The following is a 21905-nucleotide window of genomic DNA, read 5'->3' on the forward strand; positions in this document are numbered from 1 at the left end:
CTGGGTCATACGATGAACGTATGTTTAACTTTATAAGAAACAACAGGGATGCCTGGGTGGCTCAGTCGTTAAGCATCTGCCTTCAGCTCAGGTCATGATCCCAGGGGTCCTGGTATTGAGCCCCCCATAGGGCTCCCTGCTCCGTGGGAAGCCTGCTTCTCTCTCTCCCACTCTCCCTGCTTGTGTTCAATGGGAAGCCAGCTTCTCTCTCTCCTACTCCCCCTGCTGAAAAAGAAAAAACTAAACTGTTTACTAAAGTGGTACCTTTTTACATGTCCACCTGCAAGGTATCAGGGTTCCAATTTTTCCATTTTCTCACCAACACTTGTTATTGCCTGTCTGAAGGATAACTGTTAAGGATAATTTTCTAAAATAAGTAAAGCCATCTCTCCTCACCCCAACCCCAACATATACCCAGGCAGGCAAAAGTGCCAGATTATCACAGCTGAGACCACAGAGCCTCAGCTGTCCTCTCCACTCTCAGGCTGCTCTGCAGTTCCCTGGGCCCAAAGAAGAGAGAGAGAAGCTGTAGTTACATTACCTCAGAACTGAGGCGCCTGGGTGGCTCAGTTGGTTAAGCATATGCCTTTGACTCTGCCTTTGGCTTAGGTCATGATCCCCAGGTCCTGGAATGGAGTCCTAAGTGGGCTCCCTGCTCAGTAGAGAGTCTGCTTCTCCCTCTCCCTCTGCCTCTCCCCTGGCCTGTGTGCACACTCTCTCTCTCAAATAAATAAATCAAATCTTAAAAACAAAAAAGAAACAAAACAGAAAAATAAAACATTACCTCAGAACTGAGAGGTGGGAATTCAGAAGAGTAAGTTTTTTTGGACAACTAGTGAGTGAGTGGGGCCTGTGTTTCAGAAAACCCATCCAGGGAAGAGCCCACAGGAGACAGAGATAACGTGGACAGATAACTTCTCAGGAAAAGTATCCCAGGACAGCCTCTCACACCATCTGAGCTTAGCCCCTTCCTCTGAGGTTGAAGTGCCTCATCAGTATGTAGCCCGCCCGTTACCGGGTACCTTAGAAAAGTATCACCAAGGACCCATGTACATTTGCCAACCTGAATAAGTCACAATAGTTTAACTCGCTTAGCCTTAGAATGTTTCGTTACCAGGAAGGTATAAACAAGTGGGAGGGAGTTTGAAATAGAGCAATAAAAATGATGAAGGGGCTGGCTTTGTTTACGTGAGGAAAAATTAGTATATGTGCTGCTGAAGCGAGCATGATGTGAGGAAAAATTAAATGAAGCCGATCTCTTAAAAGGCTGGGCCCTAACTGTGTGAGTGTGGGGGGAAGATGGGTTATTGTCGTTTCTAACAAGAGGGAGGTGAGTAAATGGGGACATGGTGGGAAAATAGGGCCCAGAATGGGGGGGTGCCCTTTGGAGCATATGGGAACACCTCCACAGGAAGACTTGTTCTCAAATGTTCATAGCAGCTTTATTTATAATAATCCCAAAGGAAACGAACCCCAACATCCATCCGCAGGTGAAAGGGTGAGCAAATTGTGCTATAGCCATAGAGTGAAATACCCCTCAGAAATAAAAAGGAGAAAAAAAAAAAAAAAACCAGACCAAAAGGAGTACATATTGAAGTATTAAATTTATATGAAACTCCAGAAAGCAGAAAGTGCAAACTGATCTATACAGCAAGAGAAAGCAGATCAGTGGTTGCCACAGGGACAGGAACGGAAGAAGGAAAGCAAAGGGGTACAAGGAAAGTTTGGGCAGGGACGGATATGTTTATTATCTTAATGTGGGTCACAGTTTTACCTGTGAACACATATATCAAGACTCATCAAATTGTACAGTTTATTCTGTATCAATTGCCTCTCTGTAAAGGTATAATAATAATAATAAACAACCTGAGCACTGAGGAGAATGGGCTGAAGAGATCTCCTGAAAAGAGACATGAAATAGATTTTCTTGCAAATGAGGAGCCAGGCTGCTGATTGGACCTAAGAAAACTTCTCCAGTAAGCTTTGCCTCATAAGGCTTTCCGAGGTTCTGGTAATGGAAAAAAGAGATGGGAAGAAAAATCACTACAGTAGAGAGCTAAATTTACTATTTGGGTGCAAAAATCTTATTAGCACCTGGAGGCTTACGAGTAAAATGTTGAAACCTTATTTGCTCAACACCTGATCCTTTTAGACTTTGCCTCATTTCCCTTAGGACCACCGAGATATCACTCTGCTCAGTCTTCCCCTCTCAAACTACACCAAGTGTGGCTGAACCAAGGAAAAGAGCAGGAATGGGGAGAGAAGAGGACATTGCAGAAACTACCTCTGATCCTATAGTACCCATTCCTGACTCCATTTCTTCTGGGTTGGAGGTTCCAAGAAGGGGGAGGTAGAAAGAAGCACACCTTAGGGGCGTCTGGGTGGCTCAGTGGGTTGAGCTTCTGCCTAAATAAAATCTTCAGAGGGAAATAAAAAAGAAGCACACCTTAAACCCAGCCTGACAACCAGGCTACGCTATGTCTTTCTGAGTGCTTAGAATCTTTCCAAAAAGATGAGGCTCCACATTCTTAAAATTCTAGAGAGAAGAGTATCTCTCAGGTACTAGGAAGAAGGGTCAAGGGTCCTTAAAATCTGCTTCTTCTTTTTCTTCAGAATCTAATCCTAGCTTTGGCTGGCTGGGTTTCCCTGCCCCCTTGGCTCTCCCACCCCACGTCCTCAGTCCTCCACGTCCCTGAGGCCATGGACAATGCCCCCAGGTAACAGTCAATTGTTCAACACTATCTGGGTCCCTTCCTAAACCTCAGCCTTGAGGATGATAGAGCTTTTATCAGCACGGCCCTATGCCCTTGGTTATAGATTTCCCTCACAGGAACAGGAGTTAAAATGAACACTTTCCTTTTTTTTTTTTTTTTAATACTATAAGACCACAAAATGGGACAATTTTTGAGTCTTGCTCTATTTCAGCTGTGCAGAGAAACTTGAGTTTCTAGTGGCAGAATCCAAAGGAACCCTGGTGACAGGACTAATAAATACTAGCTAGCAATCTTGGCAGAATTTCTCAATAAGCTATCTACATCAGAATTGCTGGGCGTGGTTGTTAAGAAGACCAGTTCCAGGTCCCCATCCCAGACCTCAAGAATAAGGAAGGGGGCCTGGTAATCTGATTCTGATGCATTGTAATAATAACATAGAGATTTTCTGCTTTAGAGGAACAGAATCTTTTTGCCCCTTCTTTCATACTTTATTCTTGCCATGTTCTCCTTCCCCCTTGCACCCCCTCCCCCACTGCCCGCCTTGGTTGTCTGTGGTGAGGAATTATTAAGAATGTGTAACAGGCACGGACTTGTGTTTCTGGGCCCAGAGTGAGATGGGAAGGGGTAGGTGGGGCTGGGAAAAGGTGTGTCAATACAAATATTGTCTCATCAGGACTGGCAATTTTGCAGGGATCTCACAGGGATGTGCCCTTAGCTGTGGAAGGTGGTTTGGTTCCTCCTGTTCCAGGCTGAGGAGTCTGATATCATGGGAAAGGGCAGAGACCAACAGCGTTGGTAGTTGAAGGCTAGAAAAGAAAAGAAAGAATTGGGCTAATGCTAGGAGATTGCTGGAATTGCCCTGGCTCCAGAAGCATTTTCCATGGGTAACCTGGGAGACCCTCAGTGGTAGGAGTGGAGTGGGTTAGACGTCAACCCCACACAAGGCCTGATAGCCATACTGGGTATAGAAGATACTTCCCTGTCCTTGACTGGGAGGATCAGACGTTGAGAGAGGAGCCAAGGCTTGGGAATTCCAGCACATCAAATCTATTTCACCCAAATGACCAATGGATGGTAATGTCAGAGCAATTCATGAAAGGCTCAAATCAGGGTTGAAGGTAGTGCTTGCATTCAATAGTCTATCCATTCACCCACCCAGGCAGTCACCAACACCCTCCCTGGCTCACAGACAAAGCAAGTCAATTGAACTGACTCCTACTTACCATTCCCAATTCAGTTTTTCCACTTTTCCTAAGCTTCTGAGCGGGTTGGGTGTCCTTGTCCATCTCAGAGTCCTACACTTGTCCACATTATATAACATAACACTATGTTACAATATTTGGCTTATGTCTCTGTCTCCTCAACCAACAATCTGCATTGTTGTGACCAGCTCAAGGCCTCTCACAGAGCAGACAGATGCTAATAAGCCCCATGAATTGCTCCAGCCATGAGTATGCACCATCAGGGAGCTGGGGCTGGGGAACCCAGCACCTCAGGCCTCCTACACAATGGGGACAAACTTGGTCTGGATGGGAACCTTAAATACCAAGCCAACCTCCTGCCCACTCTGCCCTGTATTCCTGGAAGCTGCCAAGGATCACAGCTCCAGCTGGCACATAATGAGATTTCTTCCTGGAAGGATTCTTGGCTTGAGAACTGGCCCTCACCTCTTCTAGGCTTCTTTGACACCTTCAGGTTTCTGGGGCCATGGAAGATGGGAAGGAGAGGCTGAGTCAGCTCTAGCCTTGTTACTATTTCCCAAAGCTCTTGTGCCCATCCTTCATCTCCCCCAAGTGTTTATAGCAGGGATTCCCAAGAACATGGCTTTCTCCAGCCCTGTGTAGAGAAGGAGGGGCAGGCCAGCCAAACATTTGGGGCTAAGAGAATAGCACGGCCCCTGGGCATTCCTGTTCCACTTCTGCCTCTGGCCTTCTTTAGCTTTAATTAACCGAGATAAGGCTGCAATCCACCCTGACTGAAGCCCAGTATCAAGAAGAGACCCAGACACAGTTCTCAAAGAATTCACTCAAGTGACACACAGCAGGCATGACTCTGAATGGGGGTGCCTAGTTGGCTCAGTCAGTAGAGCATGTGACTCTTGGATCTTCTGGCTGTGAGTTCAAGTCCCATATTGGGTACAGAGATTACTTAAAAATAAGATCTTAAAAAATAAATTTAAGGAGCACCTGGGTGGCTCAGTGGGTTAAGCCTCTGCCTTCAGCTCAGGTCATGGTCTCAGGGTCCTGGGATCGAGCCCCGCATCGGGCTCTCTGCTCGGGTGGTGGGGGGGTAGCCTGCGTCTCCCTCTCTCTCTGCCTGCCTCTCTGCCTCCTTGTGGTCTCTTTGTCAAATAAATGAATAAAATTTAAAAAATAAATAAACTTAAAAAAAAAAAAGGAATTTCCCTTTCTCAGTAAAAGCCCTTCAATGCCTTCAATAAAGATGGAAAAAGTTGGGTCCTGTGGGCACAGCTGGCAAAGCGACTGACTGTCCATTTCAGCTTAGTTCCTGTTCTCCCATGGTGAGACAGAGCCCCAACTCAAACCCTGGCTCCAGCCCCATGTGGAGCCTCCCAGGGGGCTCTGCTTAAGACTCATCTTCCCTGGGGTGCCTGGGTGGCTCAGTCGTTAACCTGGGGCCCTGAGCCCGGCATTGTGGCATCGCATCGGGCTCCGCTCAGCGGGAAGCCTGCTTCTCCCTTTCTTATTACCCACCCCCCTTGAGCTTCCTCTCACTGAGTCTCTGTCAAATAAATAAATAAAATCTTAAAAACTCTTTCCCTGCCCCTTCCCCCACGCTCTCTCTTCTTCCTCGCTCAATAAATAAATTAAAAAAAAAAAAAGCAAAAGGGCCCCCACCCCAGCCCAGGAAACACGCACCCAACCGCAGCTATTTTATTTTCCTTTTAATTTTTCTGAAGGATATACACCACATATCCCATGGGCAATAAAGCGCATTCAATGTGTTTATAAGCCAGTCACTTTGTTTAAGCAAACACAAGTACAAAGTAAAATAAAACCACAAAATAATGAACTGCATGTTCATAACATACAAAAATCGCCGCCTACTCAGTAGGTAACTACAACATTCCAACTCCTGAATATATTTATAAATTTACATCTTCAGTTAAAAAAATAGACTTTTGAGAGTTCAGATTTTGTTTTAGATTTTGTTTTCTTACATTCTGGAAGACCGAGTCTTAGCTCAGCCCTCTTTCTTATTTTGCTCCCAAAGCCTCCCCCGAATCATCACTCCCTGCCCCCCTTAAGGCTAGAGGTAAGCACATCCCTCACAATTGCACATGTCAGGCTGTCAGCAAGGCGCATCACACAAAAGGCACCAAGACGTGAAACTTTTTAAACCAAAAGGACGAAAAGGAAGGAACACTTTAAAAAAAAGGAAGAAAAACCAAACCATATTTTGTCACATGTGAGAGTACAGTCGGGCAATATTTACAAAAAGGTTAACGGAACGTCACTCTGACACATGCTCTGATTAATACCAAGGACTGCTGTTTCAAAAAAAGCTTCAAACTTAATCGTCACAGCATCATCACAAAATAAAGGATCACCGTTGGTTTGCTTGGCTTTTCTTCCCCCCGCCCCCCAAAGTGAGGACCTAACTCCAAATAATACAATAGAATATGCAAATTATCTTCACATCAAGAGTACCCCAAGAAAAACAAAACCCATGGCACAGACACTGTACAAGGATGCAGGGCTGGGCTCTGAGAGGCCCCAACCCCATTTTTGCCAACTTGATTTTCTAGCATTGAAGGGAGCAGGGGGTCAGGCATACGATGGAGATGATACTGAAATGATATATCCAAAATCCATGCAAATCAAGTTCTTTGGATAGAGGTGAAGAACTTGGACATGGCTGTTTCAGGCAGCTGAAGTCAAAGGGCGTAGGAATTGGGGAGGAAAGACAAGTGGGCAGAAAGGACTGCAGGCCAACAGACCTTCCAGGCCAACCTTGGGGTGGAGTAGAGGGGGAGGATTTGGCTCTGAGAACCTCCGTTTCACTTAAGAGGAACCCCCTCCTGTGGCCATCTCCTCCTCCTGGCCGTTAAGATTAAGTCTCTTGTGTTTCTTTTTCTCCCCTTTCCCTTCTTTCCCCTTTCCCTTTAGCAAATTTCAATTGTCCTGGGAGAAAAGGTTGTCGTCATGTCCGAAAGCCCTGTGGAGGCGCTGAAGGAGTTGGTGACAGCTGAGGAAGGGAAGCTGCTGACTTGAGCCGGGAAAGCAGGGGGAACAGAGGAGTATGTGGTGGCCACTGAGGGTGAGGGGAAGCCGCTGTGCACAGGGGATGGGTAGGTTGAAGACCCAGGAGAGGAGTAGGAGGTGGGCACAGGGGATGGATATGAGGTGGTGGCTGGGGATGGGTAAGAGGTAGTAACTGGGGATGTGTAGGAGGTAGCCACCTGGGAGGGGTAAGAAGAGAGGGAGGTGGCGGCAGAAGAGGCCACAACACCTTTGTCTGCTTTTTTGTCCTTCTGCCTTAAGTGGATCTTGGTATGCCTCTTGCGTTCATCGCTCCTGGCAAACTTTCTCCCACAGATGTCGCAGGCGAAGGGCTTCTCGCCTGTGTGGGTGCGGATGTGGGTGGTGAGATGGTCACTGCGGCTAAAGTTGCGCATGCAGATGCGACACTGGAAGGGCTTCTGGCCGGTATGGATGCGAATGTGGCGAGTGAGCTCATCAGAGCGGGAGAAACGGCGGTCACAGGACTCCACCGGGCACGCATATGGGCGTTCATGAGGGGGTGTCTTGCTGGGCCGGTTGGGGTACTTGCGCATGCGGCTGGGTTTGATGAGTTGGGACTGGTAGGTGGTGTTGAGGGCCTTCAAGTCCTGGGAGCCCGACTGTGTGGCAAAGGCCTTGATGGTAGACAGTGGAGTGAGTGAAGGCTGCTGGGTACGGCTCTCCAGGCCCTGGAAGGGCTTCTGGTCTGGGGTGCCCAGGCCCAGGTCCCCCTGCTGTTGTGGAAACAGATAGTCAGGGATCATGGGGACTTGGAAGCCACCCTTGGCAGCAGGGTAGGCAGGAGGCGGGTACTGGAGCGCGGTGCCCGCAGAGCCGGGAAAGGCCTGGCTTTGTGGCTCAGGGAAGATGTCAGTGTTAGGTGTGGGGAACGTTGGTGCCGCTGAGTAAATGGGGCTGCTGTCACTGGACTGGACTGCACAACTCAGGGGTGGGCTCTGAGAGGCAGAGGAGGAGGAGGACGCTGCTGGAGATGGTGCTGAAGATGAGGTGGCCGGTGGGTTGGTCATGCTCACGAGGCCGCTGACCAGGCTGAAGAGGGGCTCAGGCCACAAGGTGTTGCCACTGTTGGGTGCAGGCTCCAGAGAGAAGCGGCCAGTATAAGTGATGGGGGGCAGCCGGGTGGTTTGGCTGGGGTAACTTGTCTCCACCAGAACCTTCTCGTTATTCAGAGAGATATCAGGAAAAGACTCTGGCAGAAGAGAGAGAAGGGGGAGGCCTGGTTACTGGAGAGCAATTACTGGAGGACGAGAAGGACCCGAGCTGCCAGGCAAGAGGTCGGGCTGGCTACCATTGACTCCTGAGCTGGTTAATAATTGATAGCAGCAGATTGCAATGTTCCTGGATCCGCTCCAGCGGCAGAGCCCATTTGAACAACAGCTGACGCAAATACGGAGAATCCCCCTCCACTGCAGCTCCCAGCGCTCCGCAGCGGCGGCTGCGCCACGGAGGGATTCCCGCCAGCACCCCTTCGGCCGCGGCTAGTGCGCGCCCCCTACCCCCAGCTGCCAGGACATCCCTGGGCACGGATCGCGGCCCTTCCTTGGGGACAGGCGGCTGGCAAAGCAAGCCTGTCTGGAGAAAGGGGGGCGCAGCTCTGCTTTTCAAAACAAGCCCTCCCCCCTCCACCCACCCACGCATCCCGAGCTCTCCATCCAAAACAGAAGCTAGCTCCTCTGCGCACCGCTAGGGACCAGGCGGGTGAGGGTGAGGGTGGATGTCCCCAGGCATCCCTCTAACACATGACCCTGAGGAAGGGAAGGGAAATCCCACTTGCATCCCTGAGGTCCAGAACACTGCTGCTGCGGTGAAGAGGGCGCTGCAAGGCGGTGGGGAAGGACTGCTCGCCAGGATGGTGGCGAAGGGGCTAATCCTCGGCGTAGGCCACCGCTTACCTGCGGTCAGGTGCTCGTAGGGCTGCTCGCCCGCCTCCCCCTGAGGGTTGAAGGCGCCGCTGCTGCTACCGCTGCTGCCGCCCCCTCCACCTCCACCGCCCCCGCTGCTGCTGCTGCTGCTGCTGCTGTTACCGCCGCTGCCCTCCGAGGCCCCGGCGGCACCGAGGAACTGGGGAGCCCCGTTGCTCAGCAGCATCATCTCCTCCAGCTTGGGATAGTTGTCCATGGTGGGCGAGTGAGGAAAGGAGCCGAACGGGTCGGAGATCTGCAGCGGGGACATCAGCTGCATCTCGGCCTTGGCTGCGGCCATCCCGGACGGGCGGGCTGGAGAGCTGGTGTTGGGGCGGGCGGGCGCAGCCCGGAGCCGTGGCTGCGGGGGACACACTCTCGGGGGGCCTGGCCGGGTCACATGCGGGACGCGGGGGACACTGTGGCGAGAGCAGGTGGGGCCTCCAGGCTCGCCCTCGCCGCCGGCCGGTGTGGACGCTGCGCTGCTACCGAGGCTGGGGCAGGGGCCGGTCCTGCGGCGGCGGAAGCTGGCGGCGACGGTAGCTGGCGGCGGCGGCTCCCCAAGTTCTGCGCGCTGGGATCTCTCGCGACTCCCCGGATCCGCCTCTATTTGAAGGGTCTGGAACGCCACGGGCCAGCCTCCGTCGTGACGTACATGGCCATATATGGGAGGCAGGAAGCCCTAATATGGCAAGACCGGCCGGGAGGACCCGGAGTGACGTGAAGCCCCCTATCCCAGAGCTGTGGGCACCGCCGTCCAGCACTCTGGCCCCCGAGGCGACTCCCGCACCCTGGGCGCCCAGGCCTCGAGAGAGCTTAGAACCCAAGCCTCAGCTGAGGACTCCCGGACCCAGGCTGCTCCGGAGTTCCCAGCGTTACCCCCGCCTCTTCCCTCCGCCTTCCTCCCTCCTCCCGGAGCCGGAAGTGGCCGGGCCATATCAGGCCGTTCCAAATAAGGTGCTGCCCAAATAAGGGTTGTTCCGGCGGGGGATCCTTCCTGCTCCTTATATGGCATTTCCGGGTCGTTGCTTGCTGCTCCCTGGCACCCTCCCACCTCCCTGGTTCCAAGCTGGGAGCCCGAACGTGCGCAAGAGCTGGGGACGCCCAGGTGGAGGTCTCGGGGCGCGTAGAGCTAGGCGCACCGCGGCTCAGGCGGCTCCCGGGCGAGGACTGGACTGGGGAAGCCCGGGCCAGGGGCGGGGGCGAGGGCGAGTCGGGCAAGGGTTCTGCCACCGTCATCCAGGGACCTCCCGCCCAGCTCTGGGACCGTGGGAGCCGGGCGGGAGCTAAGGGGAGGAGTGACTGGGCTGGCCGGGGCAGAGGCCGCCCAGGAGAGGCGGAGCGTTGACCCTCCGGCCTTGACCAATGATACTATGGCTTTCCAGATGTCTTTGGGGAAACTGAGGATAGGAAATAATCGCTAGATCATCCCCAACGTCCCTTTGCGTTGTGGTGGGCCACCTGCTTCTCAGGCAGGAGCTGGTGGTCCTTGTGGTGGCTGGAGACTTTCCCACATTTATCCAGAACAAATGTAGGTGGGGCGGGCAGTGCGGCAGTCTTAAAAGGGGGCTTCCCTATGGGCTGTCTGGAGACCCCTACGCTGGCATAGAGAGGACCTGCTTAGCGGCCTGGTGCTGCCCCCTGGAGGTCCCCTCTTCAGCTCGGTTCCCCGGGCCCCGGGCGGAGTGGGCTCTTCCGCCGCCTTCCTGCTCCCCCTCCCTGCTCCTGTGCTGGGCTCGGAGCCAGGGAGGGGGAGCCTTAGACGCAGTGAACACGAACTGAGCAGGCGCCGCAGCCTGGGCTCTCCCTGCAGTCCCTGGGGAGCCGCCACCGCCGAGGCGCCCAGACTCTGGGCGGGATAACACTCCCCTCCCGGAGCCAGGCTAAGGGCGGTGGTGGAGGGGGGTCGGGGGGGAGTAGGCGGGAATGATTTCTGCAGGTCTCCTGGGAGCCGGACGTGAACGGGGAAGCCCTCTCGGTGCCATTACCACCCCCAGCATTCAAGTGCGCACCCCAAAGTAAATAGAGATTCCGAGAGAGGAAGGTTCTTGCTCTAGCTCTGAATCCAGGGGAGGTGCTGTTTTCTGAATTTAAAAAGAAAGCAGAAAGTATGTATGTGATAGGAGGGTGCTGAGGATACCGGGACAGAAGGGGGCGGGGCTGGGGTCTCTGAACCCAAACAGGTCGGAGTCAGGGGGTTTATTGAAGGGGGTGCATAGCTCTCTGGGGCTTCATCCGCCTATATTTCTTAAACACACACACACACACACACTCACTTTCTCATAAAAATCTATTTAAGGAATCCCGCAATGAACCCTATCTCTGTGCTCTGAGTTCCCCAACCCAAAACCTAGGGGGTTGGGGGACCCACTCCCACCCTCTACCCCTGTTTTTCATTAGGGGCATGAGTGATGCACCTCTCTGAGGCCTCCTGCTAGTCAGGATCAGATGGTCTTGTGTCTCAATGCCCATTTTGCCACTCCCTGGTGGGGTACCTTGGCCAGGCTTTTCAAATCTCTCTTCAACTGTAAAATGGAGCTTATGTTAATGATACCCACATGGAAGGATTGTTTGTGAAAAAACTGAAACTTACAGGGACTGAGTCTCTAAAGTCCCAAAGCACAGTGCCTGCCTTGCGGTTGCCATTCAATAAATAGTGGCTATTGTTATTTTCAGGGGCTTTTGACCCTTGGGGTCACCCACAATTCACCCACACATCTTCAGTCTCTGAGCAAACTCCAGTGACCCTTTTCAGAAAAGTTGTACAGAGAGGGAGAAAGATTCCAATTCTAACACAGGGGACATTGTCCTGAAGAGCTAATCTGAATCTTTCTTGCTGCGGTAGAACATCATTTCCCAGAGCAGAATTTTTCAACCTTGCTGATATAACAGAGTCACCTGTGGAACTCTAAAAAAAAAAAAAAAAAAAAAAAAAAAAAAAAAGTTTTTTTTTTTTTTTTAAAGATTTTACTTATTTATCAGAGAGAGAGAGGGAGAAAGCGAGCACAGGCAGACAGAGGCAGGCAGAGGCAGAGGGAGAAGCAGGCTCCCTGCTGAGCAAGGAGACCGATGTGGGACTTGATCCCAGGACGCTGGGATCATGACCTGAGCCGAAGGCAGCTGCTTAACCAACTGAGCCACCCAGGTGTCCCAAGAAAAATGTTTTAACCTTAGAACAACTGAGTCACAATTTTTCTGAGCTTGTGAGTGCCAGAACTGAGTCAGTTCCTCATCCTAGGATCCTCCTTCTGTCCCTGGGCTGCTGTCCAGACCCCAAGAGCACATCTCCCAAACCCAGCCAGAGCAAAACAATTCCCCTATGATTCTAATGCGCAAGATGACCTACAGTATCTTCAGGTCCTTGATGAAGGTGGACACTGGAAATCCTTATAGTCTGCATCTTTTATTTTGCATATGCAATAGCAATTCCCCCCCCCCTTTTTTTTTTTAAGATTTTATTTATTTATTTGACAGAGAGAGGGAGATCACAAGTAGGCAGCGCAGGCAGAGAGAGATGGGGGAGCAGGCTCCCTGCTGAGCAGAGAGCCCGATGTGGGGCTCCATCCCAGGACCCTGAGATCATGACCTGAGCTGAAGGCAGAGGCTTAACCCAATGAGCCACCCAAGTGCCCCTAGCAATTCCCCTTTCTTTTCATAATAGCTCCTAGCTAGTAATTTCCTTTGGGAAACCAATCCAGTCTATGCGGTTGGAGGTAGATAACCCCACCCCAGATCTAGGAGTGGTTATGTCACCCATACCTAGCCATCCATCTAGGATGCTCCAGTGGTTGAGTCAGGATGGACACATGACCCAAACCAGGCCAGTGAGAAGCACCTCCAGGATTTTTTCTGGAACTCTTGAAAAAGTTCCCTCCCTAGTGGTACTAAGCCAATGGAAGGCAAGCCTGGAGGCCATCTTGCAGTGAGGACTGGAAAGACTTACCTGAAAACAAAGCCAATGCAGAGGGAAACAGAAGGTATCTACAGGCAGAAAGTGAGTCTTTGATACAATCTGGACTTCTAAGTTATGCAGGCCAATGCATCCCTTTTTGATTTAATAAAATAGGCTCATTTCAGTTTTTGTTCCCACAACCCAGCAATTTCTGATTAGTACACCCATCATCCACAACAACCAAGAATTTTTCTGAAGACTCTATGGGCAAGGCCCGGGAAGGCCTACAGAAGCCCTGCCCCCTAAGGAACTTACACTTGGGTGGAAGGAAGACTGCATTCCATGTTGCAAGAGAATTAAGAATGGGAAGCCGTTAGCCACCAAATGTCAGTTATGCTGAAGAACACAGAAGATAAGAGGAGGGAAAGTTTCCAGGGAGAGGGGCAGAAATGACAAAGAGATCTTGGAGGAAAGAGAGCATGAGAAGGACAGAACTTTGTGGTGAGGAAGTGAGGCAGTTGCAGGTCAAGGTTGGGAGTCGGGTGGCCAGGACAGTCCTTGTGTGCTCTGTCTGGAAAAAATGGGCTGGGATAGAAAGGGTTCCAATTGGGAGATACAGTAGGGGGTAAGGTTGAGTAAAACATTCATTTTTTAAAAAACAGGTTAATTGGCCACTGCTCACATCTGAGGTAGTGTTAAGTCTTAGGGATTCTGCAATGAAAAAGGCAGATGTAGTTTTACCCTCCTGGAAATTGCCATTCATTGGGCTACTTGTGTCCAAGTTAAACAGCTACATAACTGAAAAGGATGATTTCAGATTATGGTAAGTATAACATACTGGAGAGGTGAGGGAAGACTTCTCAGAGGAGGTGACATTTATTCAGAGACATGAAGGATGACAGGAAACCAACTCTGCATAGAGGAGGGTGGAGGGGGAGGGTGTTCTAGGCAAAGGGGACCACTGGGCAAAGGCCTCAGGAGGGGAAAGGCCTTGATCAGTCCAGGACCTCCAGCTAAGGTGTGGGCTATGAGATGGGACAAACTGTATCCCCCCACCCTCATCTCCCTCATTCTGCCCTCTACAGCTCCTACAGAGGAGGAGGTGGCCTTCTCAGCCCTGCTCTGCCTTCAAGGTTGTGTGGCCCTGGGAAGACAGCTTCCACAGAAACAGTGAGAGGAGCTGGCTCAAAGCCCCTCCATAACCTTAGCGACAGGGAAACCGGTCAAAAGAAGGGCATGAGATGCTTCTCCCTGGATAGGGTTATGCTTCAGGCCTGCCTTCTCAGTGATAGGGCTGGAGGCATCTAGGTTATCCCCATTCTAGTATGGTCCGTCTTTTGGCCAATGGCACATTCCCATTTGCTCTGACTGGGGGCACTGAAAGGGGAGGAGACAGAGAAAAAAGACCCCTCCCAAGGAGCCAAATCTCATTTGGGGGTTTGAGTACCTAACTTGTGACCAACAACCCTTGAGGTCAACCAGCCTGGAGCCTAAAGGGAAAGACTTTTAAGGAAGGTTGGGGGAAAGAAAGACTCAGAACCACTCCTGCAGCCTGGCCCAAGTATCTACAGGACTTAAAGAAGCATTAGGGGTGAGGCTGGGACTCACACCTGGCCCCCTGGGTGACTGGTGCCAGAAGTCCAGGGAAAGAGGAGGTGCTTTCAGAGGGTGTGCAGGTTTGAGCTGCCCTCTACACTCTGACTTTTCTTGCAAACAAGAGGAGTAGGGGGCAGAGTCCGAGAGCAGGACGGAACTTGTCCACGGCAGCTGAGGCTCTAAGTGAAGGCCAGTGGGAACCATCATGTCTCAGAAACTTGAGCCATGGCTGAGCAGGCTGCCGCTCTCAGAGGAAAGCAAGCCCCTTTTTCCATTGCCACTTCCTCCTCCCCAGCCCCGGACTACGTCAGCACCCACATGTGCTGCTCAGTTCGTGGTTTGCCACGGTGGTGGCCCAGCCTCGGGCTCAGGAAGTGACTCTCCCTTCAGTTCTATATGGGGTGCCTGTCACTCTTTCCGATAGCTGATGGGTTCTGCCGGAAATATGGAGGGCCTGGCCTTCAGTAGGTCGGGGGGCAGCTCTGCTCCCACCCTGTGAAGGGTTGTGAAGGGCGAGGAAAAACCTGAAGAGGCCAGGTCTGGCAGTGCTGTGGGGGAAGGCCAAAGGTGAACTGACAGAAAAGAACACTTGGAGACATGAAGAAGGACCAGGGGAGATGAAAAATCACCCCGGAGTGTTCAGGTGTGAAGCCATCTCATGCGCTCCTATTATAGATGGGGAAATTGGGTGCCAGAGGAGAACCCCGAGTCCTAGGACAGGTGGAGAAGCACACGTTCTGAGAAGGGCTGATATGGAGTGATGCTGAGGCCTAAGGCAGAGGGGGCCCCTGGCTCTGAAGAGGGGACCTGGCATGCTCCGATAGGATCCAGGAGCTGCAGGAAGAGACCGTGGAGGATTTGGCCAAGGTTGGGGGATCTGCCCAAGAGAGTTGGGGTTTGGGTTGCTGTCCTTAGAGTCTGCCTAAGGAATCACATGTCAGACATTGTCAGGTTGAGAACCTGAAGGGGAGAACCCCGAGGTATAGTAATTTGGAGAGATGGCACAGAGAATCTGTTAAGGGCGGAGAGTGGGTGAACACTCCGGTGGGGCTCTCCGGGTCCTTTCCACCCCAGAGTTAATGAGCAGATGCTAGAAAAGGCTTCTGTCCTTGGAATCAGTCCCTTTACCCTGTGCTGTGTGGCCCCTGTCCCACGCCTGGGGCTGTCAGGACCCTGGGCTTAGAGGACAATCTGGCCTATGGTGACTTCTTTGCTTCCCCAACCCCCAGCTGAGTGTGCAGCAAAGCTGGCTGTAGAAATCTCTGGAAGCTCGTTGGGCAGGCAGAGGGAGGGGAGCGTTACATAAGAGCCCACTGATGTGCAGGAAGTCTAGAGCAGCCTTTAGATGAGAGAGGCAGCATTCCCATCCAGCCTAGAAAAGCAGGAATAGCAACGGTGGTTATTTCTGGCCCCTCACCACCGCCCAGCCCAGCTCCGGGGCTGCTCAGCTTCATGGTGGGTGAGCTTGGACTCTGCCGACCTGGTGGGAGGGGGAGGGAAGGCGGGGATGGGCAGCCCCCGGGGTTACCCCACTGTGGCACTCGCTTCACTCCCCCTACTCCAAAACACCAGGAGGCAGCAGTCAGTGGTGGGTGCTTATTTCTCCTGATTTTCCTTAATCTCTAAATGGATTCTCTACCCCCACCCCACCCGCAAGACACATTGACTATGTCACAGGCTCTGTGCTGAACAACTGGACAGGCATTGGTCTTCACAATGCCTTGTGAAATAGGTACGATTCTCACCCCCATTTCATTAATGAGGAAGGGGGCTCAGAGAGGGCGGGTGACTTGATTAAGGTGAGCGAGCTGGGCAGTCAGGGAGCCAAGAGTTCAATCCACATAGTCTGGCTTCTGAACCTCTGGCTGAAACCTACCTTATGCCAAGAACCACAGGTTCTCTGGGGGCCCAGGACAGACTGGACAGAGCTTTTACCCTCTAAGGGTGAGGTTGAACAGGGCAGAGAGACCTGTGAACAAGTCATTTCAACAGTTACTTATCAAACATCTGCTCCTCTAGGCATTAAAGATACAAACAGAAGTAAAAAGGTGACTCCCTCTTTTGTAGTTCACATCTGTTGGGGGAGACAGACAAACAGGCAATCACAACAGTGTGAAATGTGCTATCGTGGGGAACACACAGCGATTGTGGGAGCCCCTTATCTGGTTCCCATCCACTGAAGTTCTTCTGAGCAGTCAGAGAGCCAACGGGCAATTCTGCAGGAGGCTGGGTGTGGAGTGCCGGTGTGAGACTAGCCAAGAAACCATGCAGTCGTCCAGGAGAGAGGGTGAGATCTGCAGGCCTCCGAATTGGCTATCACACACTCCCTTCAGGGGCCTCCCAGCCAGTGGCAGAGAGCAAGAATACTGGACACCCAAATTTACTGACAGGCAGCTCAGCCTAAAGGCACTTCCTTTCCCCTCGGTACAGTGGCAATAGGGTAGTTGAAGAGACTGGAGGGAAGGGTCTTCTCTTTTTCCTTATCTAACCAGCCCTTTATTTACTTCACCCTTCCGGGAACTCTGTTTTGGGCAAGTTAAAATGAGTGACTGAAGAGGAACCTGGAATACAGAACCAGGAAGAAGAGCTTCCCTCCAGATAATCATACTGATAAGAGGAGATAAGAGGTAGGAAGCATTAGCTCCTGTCCTGCGGAATGCGGGCCCCTGGGTGGCTCAGTCAGTCTCACATCTGAGTCTTTGCTTCCGCTCAGGTAATGATCTCAGGGTTGTGAGACGGAGCCCCACATTGAGCCGTTCAGCGGGGAGTCTGCTTGAAGATCCTCTCTCTGCTCCACCCACCCCCACTCCCCAGTGCGCTCTCTCAAATAAATAAATAAATCTTTATCCTCAGAAATGTCCCCAGAGGAGTGTTCCTTGCGCTCCATGCAGAAGTGGCACTTCAGCAAAGGGAGGGATCTTTGGGAATTCTAGGACTCGATTTCCCTTCGTTAAGCCTCAGAGAGGGCCATCCTGGCAGGACGACCTAGTCTTCAAGCTGACATTGGGCTCAGTGTCTTTTTTTCCTTTTTCTTTTTTTAAAAAAAGAATTTTATTTATTTATTTGACAGAGAGAGAGAACACAAGCAGGGGGAGTGGCAGGCCCAAGGAAAAGCAGGCTTCTACAGAGCAGAGAGCCCGATGCGGGGTTCGAGCCCAGGACTCTGGGATCACGACCTGAGCCAAAGGCAGACGCTTAACCAAATGAGCCACCCAGGCGCCCCCAGACTCTGTTTTTATTCATCATCCATCAGCTATCGCAAGAGGGATTAAAGTTAGATTTAAGAAGGACTTCCTGATTTTGTACTACCAGTGACCAAAGCAGCAGCATCTCCCTCTTTTCATAGTTTTAATAACCACAATTTTCTCCAGCTCCCCTCATCCCATCCCTGGACTGGGGTAATGCTCCAAATGGCTGCACTTGTATAGGAAAGAGGCTTAACAGGGGTCACTCTGGGGTGACAGGATAAACCACAGGATGGTTTATTTTTAGGAGCTGGGTGGTGAGGGTTTCATTGTCTTCCCTTGGGCTCTGGGTATGTTTGCCCCCAATCCCCCACCCCCCACCCAGCTTTTCTCCTTTCTTTGGCAAATCCAGGCTGTCTCCCTTTTTCTCTCCCAGGCTAAATTGGGAGTGTGAAGCTGTTCTTCTTCCCAATTTAGCTTTTGAATTAAAGTGAGAACTGAATGTGGCTGGAAAGCTGACTCCCATCTGTGTGTGTGAGAGAGAAAAAGGAGAGCAAGTGAGCATGAGCACAAGCAGGGGGAGTCAGAGCAAGGGAGGCTGATCTGGGCTGCTGCTGTTTAGTTTGGACACCTATCCTCAGGTGCAGGCAGACATCCTCAGCAGAGAGACACCGAGGTTTGAAGGTTGGTGTTTTCTCAGGAGTGGAAGAATGCTAGAGGGACAGCATTCGAACATTCCACAAAAATGTGCCGAGGGCTTATTGTGTGCTAGATGCTGGGGAAACCGTGAGCCAGGTAGACATCATCTATACTCTGGCTTTCAGTCTGGTGGGGAAATAGGCAATGACCACCAGGGGGAAGTGTTGGGAAGAGGAGCAGGATGCCACAGGAACCCCATGGGATGAAGTGGGGACATCGCATCCAAGCTGAGACTTGCAGGCAGGAGCTGAACAAGTGGAGCCGAACAAGAGTGCCTGGGCAGAAGGCACTGTGCACACAGAGATCTGAGTGTGCCTGGCTTCTGCCACGGAGGGCGCTGGCACCGGGTGAGTTGGGCTCAAGAAGGCTCAAGAGTTTCCACCTGCTCCTCTTCTCTTCTCCCCTTCTTCCAGGGACAACAAAACCAGATGACAGTGATGTGGGCCAGAGAAGTCTGGGAGCCTGTGAGTCCTTGCTGCTCATGCTCTAAACAGTCAACCTAGGGGACAGGGAACGTGCAGGTCTCCTTCTGAGTTATCACTCAGGTCCAAGGTGGACGTGGAACATAGTAAATGGGATCTCTTTGTCTTGAGGCAGAAGTATCAAGAAGGGTCTCTGCTTGGTTTGGCTTACCTGATGCTTGCCAGGTTGGAAGTTGCTGGCTGAGTCTCTGGGGTACCTTCCCTCTCCTTACTTGATGGGAGTGACTCATGATTCTGGCTGAGATGGGAACAGGTTGAAATCTTGGCAAAGATAGACCCTCTGCTGGCAGAGAGAGGAGAGGGCTCTCTGGGGGGCCATGCAGTTCTGTCAGCTCTCGAGTTCCCCAATGGCAGGCACAGCTGAGGGATGCTTGTGTAAAACTCGCCATCAATATTTCAAGCAGCATTATTTATTGATCACTCATCTGGCTGGGACAAAAGGAGAGGGTAATTCATTAGGGATGCAGGGCTGGTGGGGTCATTTTGGGGAAGAGGTCAGAGAAAGGTAGGTCACTAAGGAGCCCCAGCCTTGGCTCTTGCAAAAGTACCTTGGGATCCCAGCGCTTGGAAATTAGGGTCTTTTCTCTCCTTTTTAAATCCTGCAGTGCCCCAGATGAAAATAAGGGAAGCGGCAGGAAATAGGAAAACCTGGGGCAGGCCTGGGACTGCCACTGTGGCCAGCAGGGAAATCATATCCAGAGAATTCTGTGGCCAAGTGTGCTTCCTTCCCTCTGGACCTAACCTGCCCTCCCAAGTTCCCTATCCTTTGCCACATCTTAAGTCCCTCTCCTCACCTGACGTTGAAATTAGCTCCAGCAGTCCCTCTAGATAATCATTTCAGAAACCCATGTTGGGTCCCTTGGGCTGCAGGGCCCTTCCAGGGTCAGCTTGGCAACTCCTCTGATTCCAGGAGGGTGCCTGATCCTCACCCAAGGGGAGTACCTGCCCTTTGGGTCTGACCATCCCCTGGTGAGAATACTGGGTGTGGGCACACAGGCTGGGCTTGGGAAGTGATGGTTTGAGAATCCATAGCTGTTTCATGCACCTGTAAGGATGTTTTCCTCATGAATCTCCAACTCCACGGAGTGGGGCATGAGACGCCCTGCTCACCAGACCTTAGGCAGACTGCATGAAGAGTCTCCCCCGCAGGGGTGGGGAATCCCACACTGAGAGTGAGCTGCGCCACCTAGTGGGCTTCTCCATCCTTGCAGGTATCCCTCCGATCCCTCCCGGCCTCCAGCCTAGATATGGGACAAGTTCTCAGGCAGAACCCAAATGGCTTTAATACTTGAGGTACCCTCCTCCACCAGGAAGGCCTGACTCAGTATAGAGAGGGAAAAACTAGACAAACTGGGGAGGGAAATGACCACGAACTGGCTGAAATTTAAGGCTGTGAGGAAGCCAGCTGTGGCTTTAGCCTGCCTCTCCCTATTACTGTCTCTCCCTACTATCATGGATGGCACTGATACGGGGACCATGATTCAGAGCCCTCAGAAACCCTCCCTTCTCTGCTAACGCTCTTTCCTCCAGGCTGAGCAAGGATCGGCTCAGCCCTGCTGATCAAGGAAGAGCTGGCACAGGCTGGAACTGCTGCTGGCTTTCCTCTGACGTCACAGCCTGGAAATCCCATTTTAAGCAGGTTCTCAGGGTGGGGGACACACACAAGAAAGGGAGGGGGAGCCAGCTAAAGCAGCTCCAGCCCTGAGGACATTCTATTTCAGGGACCTCAGACCTGGAGGGCTGCCCAGTGTCCCCAAGATGGTTTGAGCATGGGACACAGGGCTAGACGGACCTCAGCTCCCACTCAAAAGCTAATATCCCTCAATAACTTCCTGGTGACCCAGGCAGTGATCAAGAATCCTCTACAGAGCTCTAGCCTCTGTTCTGACATCTTTTCCCCACTGCTCGGGCCTAGAGGTCTACTGAGACAGACGGGAGAGGGCAGGTGGTCCCAAGGAATGAGATAGCAAGATGTCACCTTGACCCAAATGTGTCCCACCAGCCCCTCCCAGGAGCCTTTCCCTCCATCTCATTGTCACCCTCCACCTCTCCTCTCCTCCCCTGCACCACAGGGGCCAGGCCCAGTGCCGAGTTCTAGGAGACTGACTGAATGTTCCCATGGCAACAGACTAAGGAGCTTGGAAATCTGAGCATGTTCCTGTTGACACAGAGAAACCAGATGTGCACAGAGAGCCTGGCATAGGGAAACTGGCAGTGACCTCCTTAGCCACCGGTCACTGCAGGGGTGTTTGTGTGTGGTGTGTGTGTGCACGCGCGCGCTCTTGCGCATGTTCATGTTATGCAGCAAATGGGATTTAGGTTAGAGAGGGCCTAACCTGGTTTCTTGACCATATGGTAGCTGCTAGCTTGAGACTGCAGCATCTTACTCTCTGGAGATCTTTCTAGAACAAGCAAGTCTCTCTCCTGAATTCTATCCTGACACATCCTCTCCTTTCAGAGAGAGAAAGGGGCCAATTTGCCCAGAGGCCAGTGGTGAAAGGAATAACCTTCCAAGATCTGTTGACTGGAGGACTCTAGGGAAGATGAAAAGGACCGTTCTCGCCCCACCTCCACTGCGACGTCAGTTCGGGAGGTTCTTGGCCAGTTGAGCGCAAGTGTGGCAGGAGGACATACCTCTGTGATGCTGGGGAAGGGACGGGAAAGTCGGTAGACTTTCTGCAGACCTGGGGCCAAGCCACCACACACGCTGTGCCCCACCCTGTACTCTGCCTCTGTTTTCCTTCCACAAGGCTGTGCATGCGGCTGTTTCTCCGCTCCCTTCTCCTTTCCTCCTCCTTGCCTTGCTCTCTCTACCCGCTCCCTCTCCACTCTTTTCCTTTGTTTTTCTCCTCCCATGCTACCACTGCTCCTGTGCCATCCTTTCCCTTTCTCTGGGCACCGCCTTGCAGGTCTCACTCCCAGCCGGCTGTGCCCCTTGGCCCCTGGTGGCCTTGGCTCTAGCTCCCAAGGACTCAGACCCCATATGCTCCCCCTCGCTCCCTTTCTCCTCCAACCCAGCCCAGCAGCCCAAGCCTCAAGGCTTCCCTCCAGGTGCCACAGGGACGGCCTCTCTGGCCCCAGCCTTTGGTCCTGTCCTCCTTCTGTCCCCAGGGTCAGACATACACTATGAGGCTGGTTCCCCATTACCCAGTCTTCCGTCAGCCTACCTGT

At 52.1% G+C, this 21905-nt stretch overlaps 1 protein-coding gene and 1 long non-coding RNA gene across 2 annotated transcripts; both read right to left on the bottom strand.

Annotated features, from left to right (window-relative positions):
• Positions 1-1423: 1423 nt before the first annotated feature.
• On the bottom strand, positions 1424-4962 carry LOC309862123. Its single transcript, XR_014310311.1, has 2 exons — positions 3938-4962; positions 1424-3520 (listed from the first exon to the last, which is right to left on the bottom strand). It is a non-coding gene; the product is annotated as an uncharacterized lncRNA (long non-coding RNA).
• Positions 4963-5604: 642 nt separating this feature from the next.
• On the bottom strand, positions 5605-9732 carry EGR1 (early growth response 1). The gene is made up of 2 exons (XM_082725554.1): positions 8872-9732; positions 5605-8168 (listed from the first exon to the last, which is right to left on the bottom strand). The coding sequence occupies exons 1-2, from the start codon at positions 9179-9181 to the stop codon at positions 6841-6843; spliced, it is 1638 nt and encodes a 545-aa protein (XP_082581680.1). The 5' UTR covers positions 9182-9732; the 3' UTR covers positions 5605-6840.
• Between the last annotated feature and the right edge of the window lie 12173 nt (positions 9733-21905).

This window comes from Mustela nivalis (assembly GCF_964662115.1).
Source record: "Mustela nivalis genome assembly, chromosome: 3".
Taxonomy (NCBI): Eukaryota; Metazoa; Chordata; class Mammalia; order Carnivora; family Mustelidae; genus Mustela; species Mustela nivalis.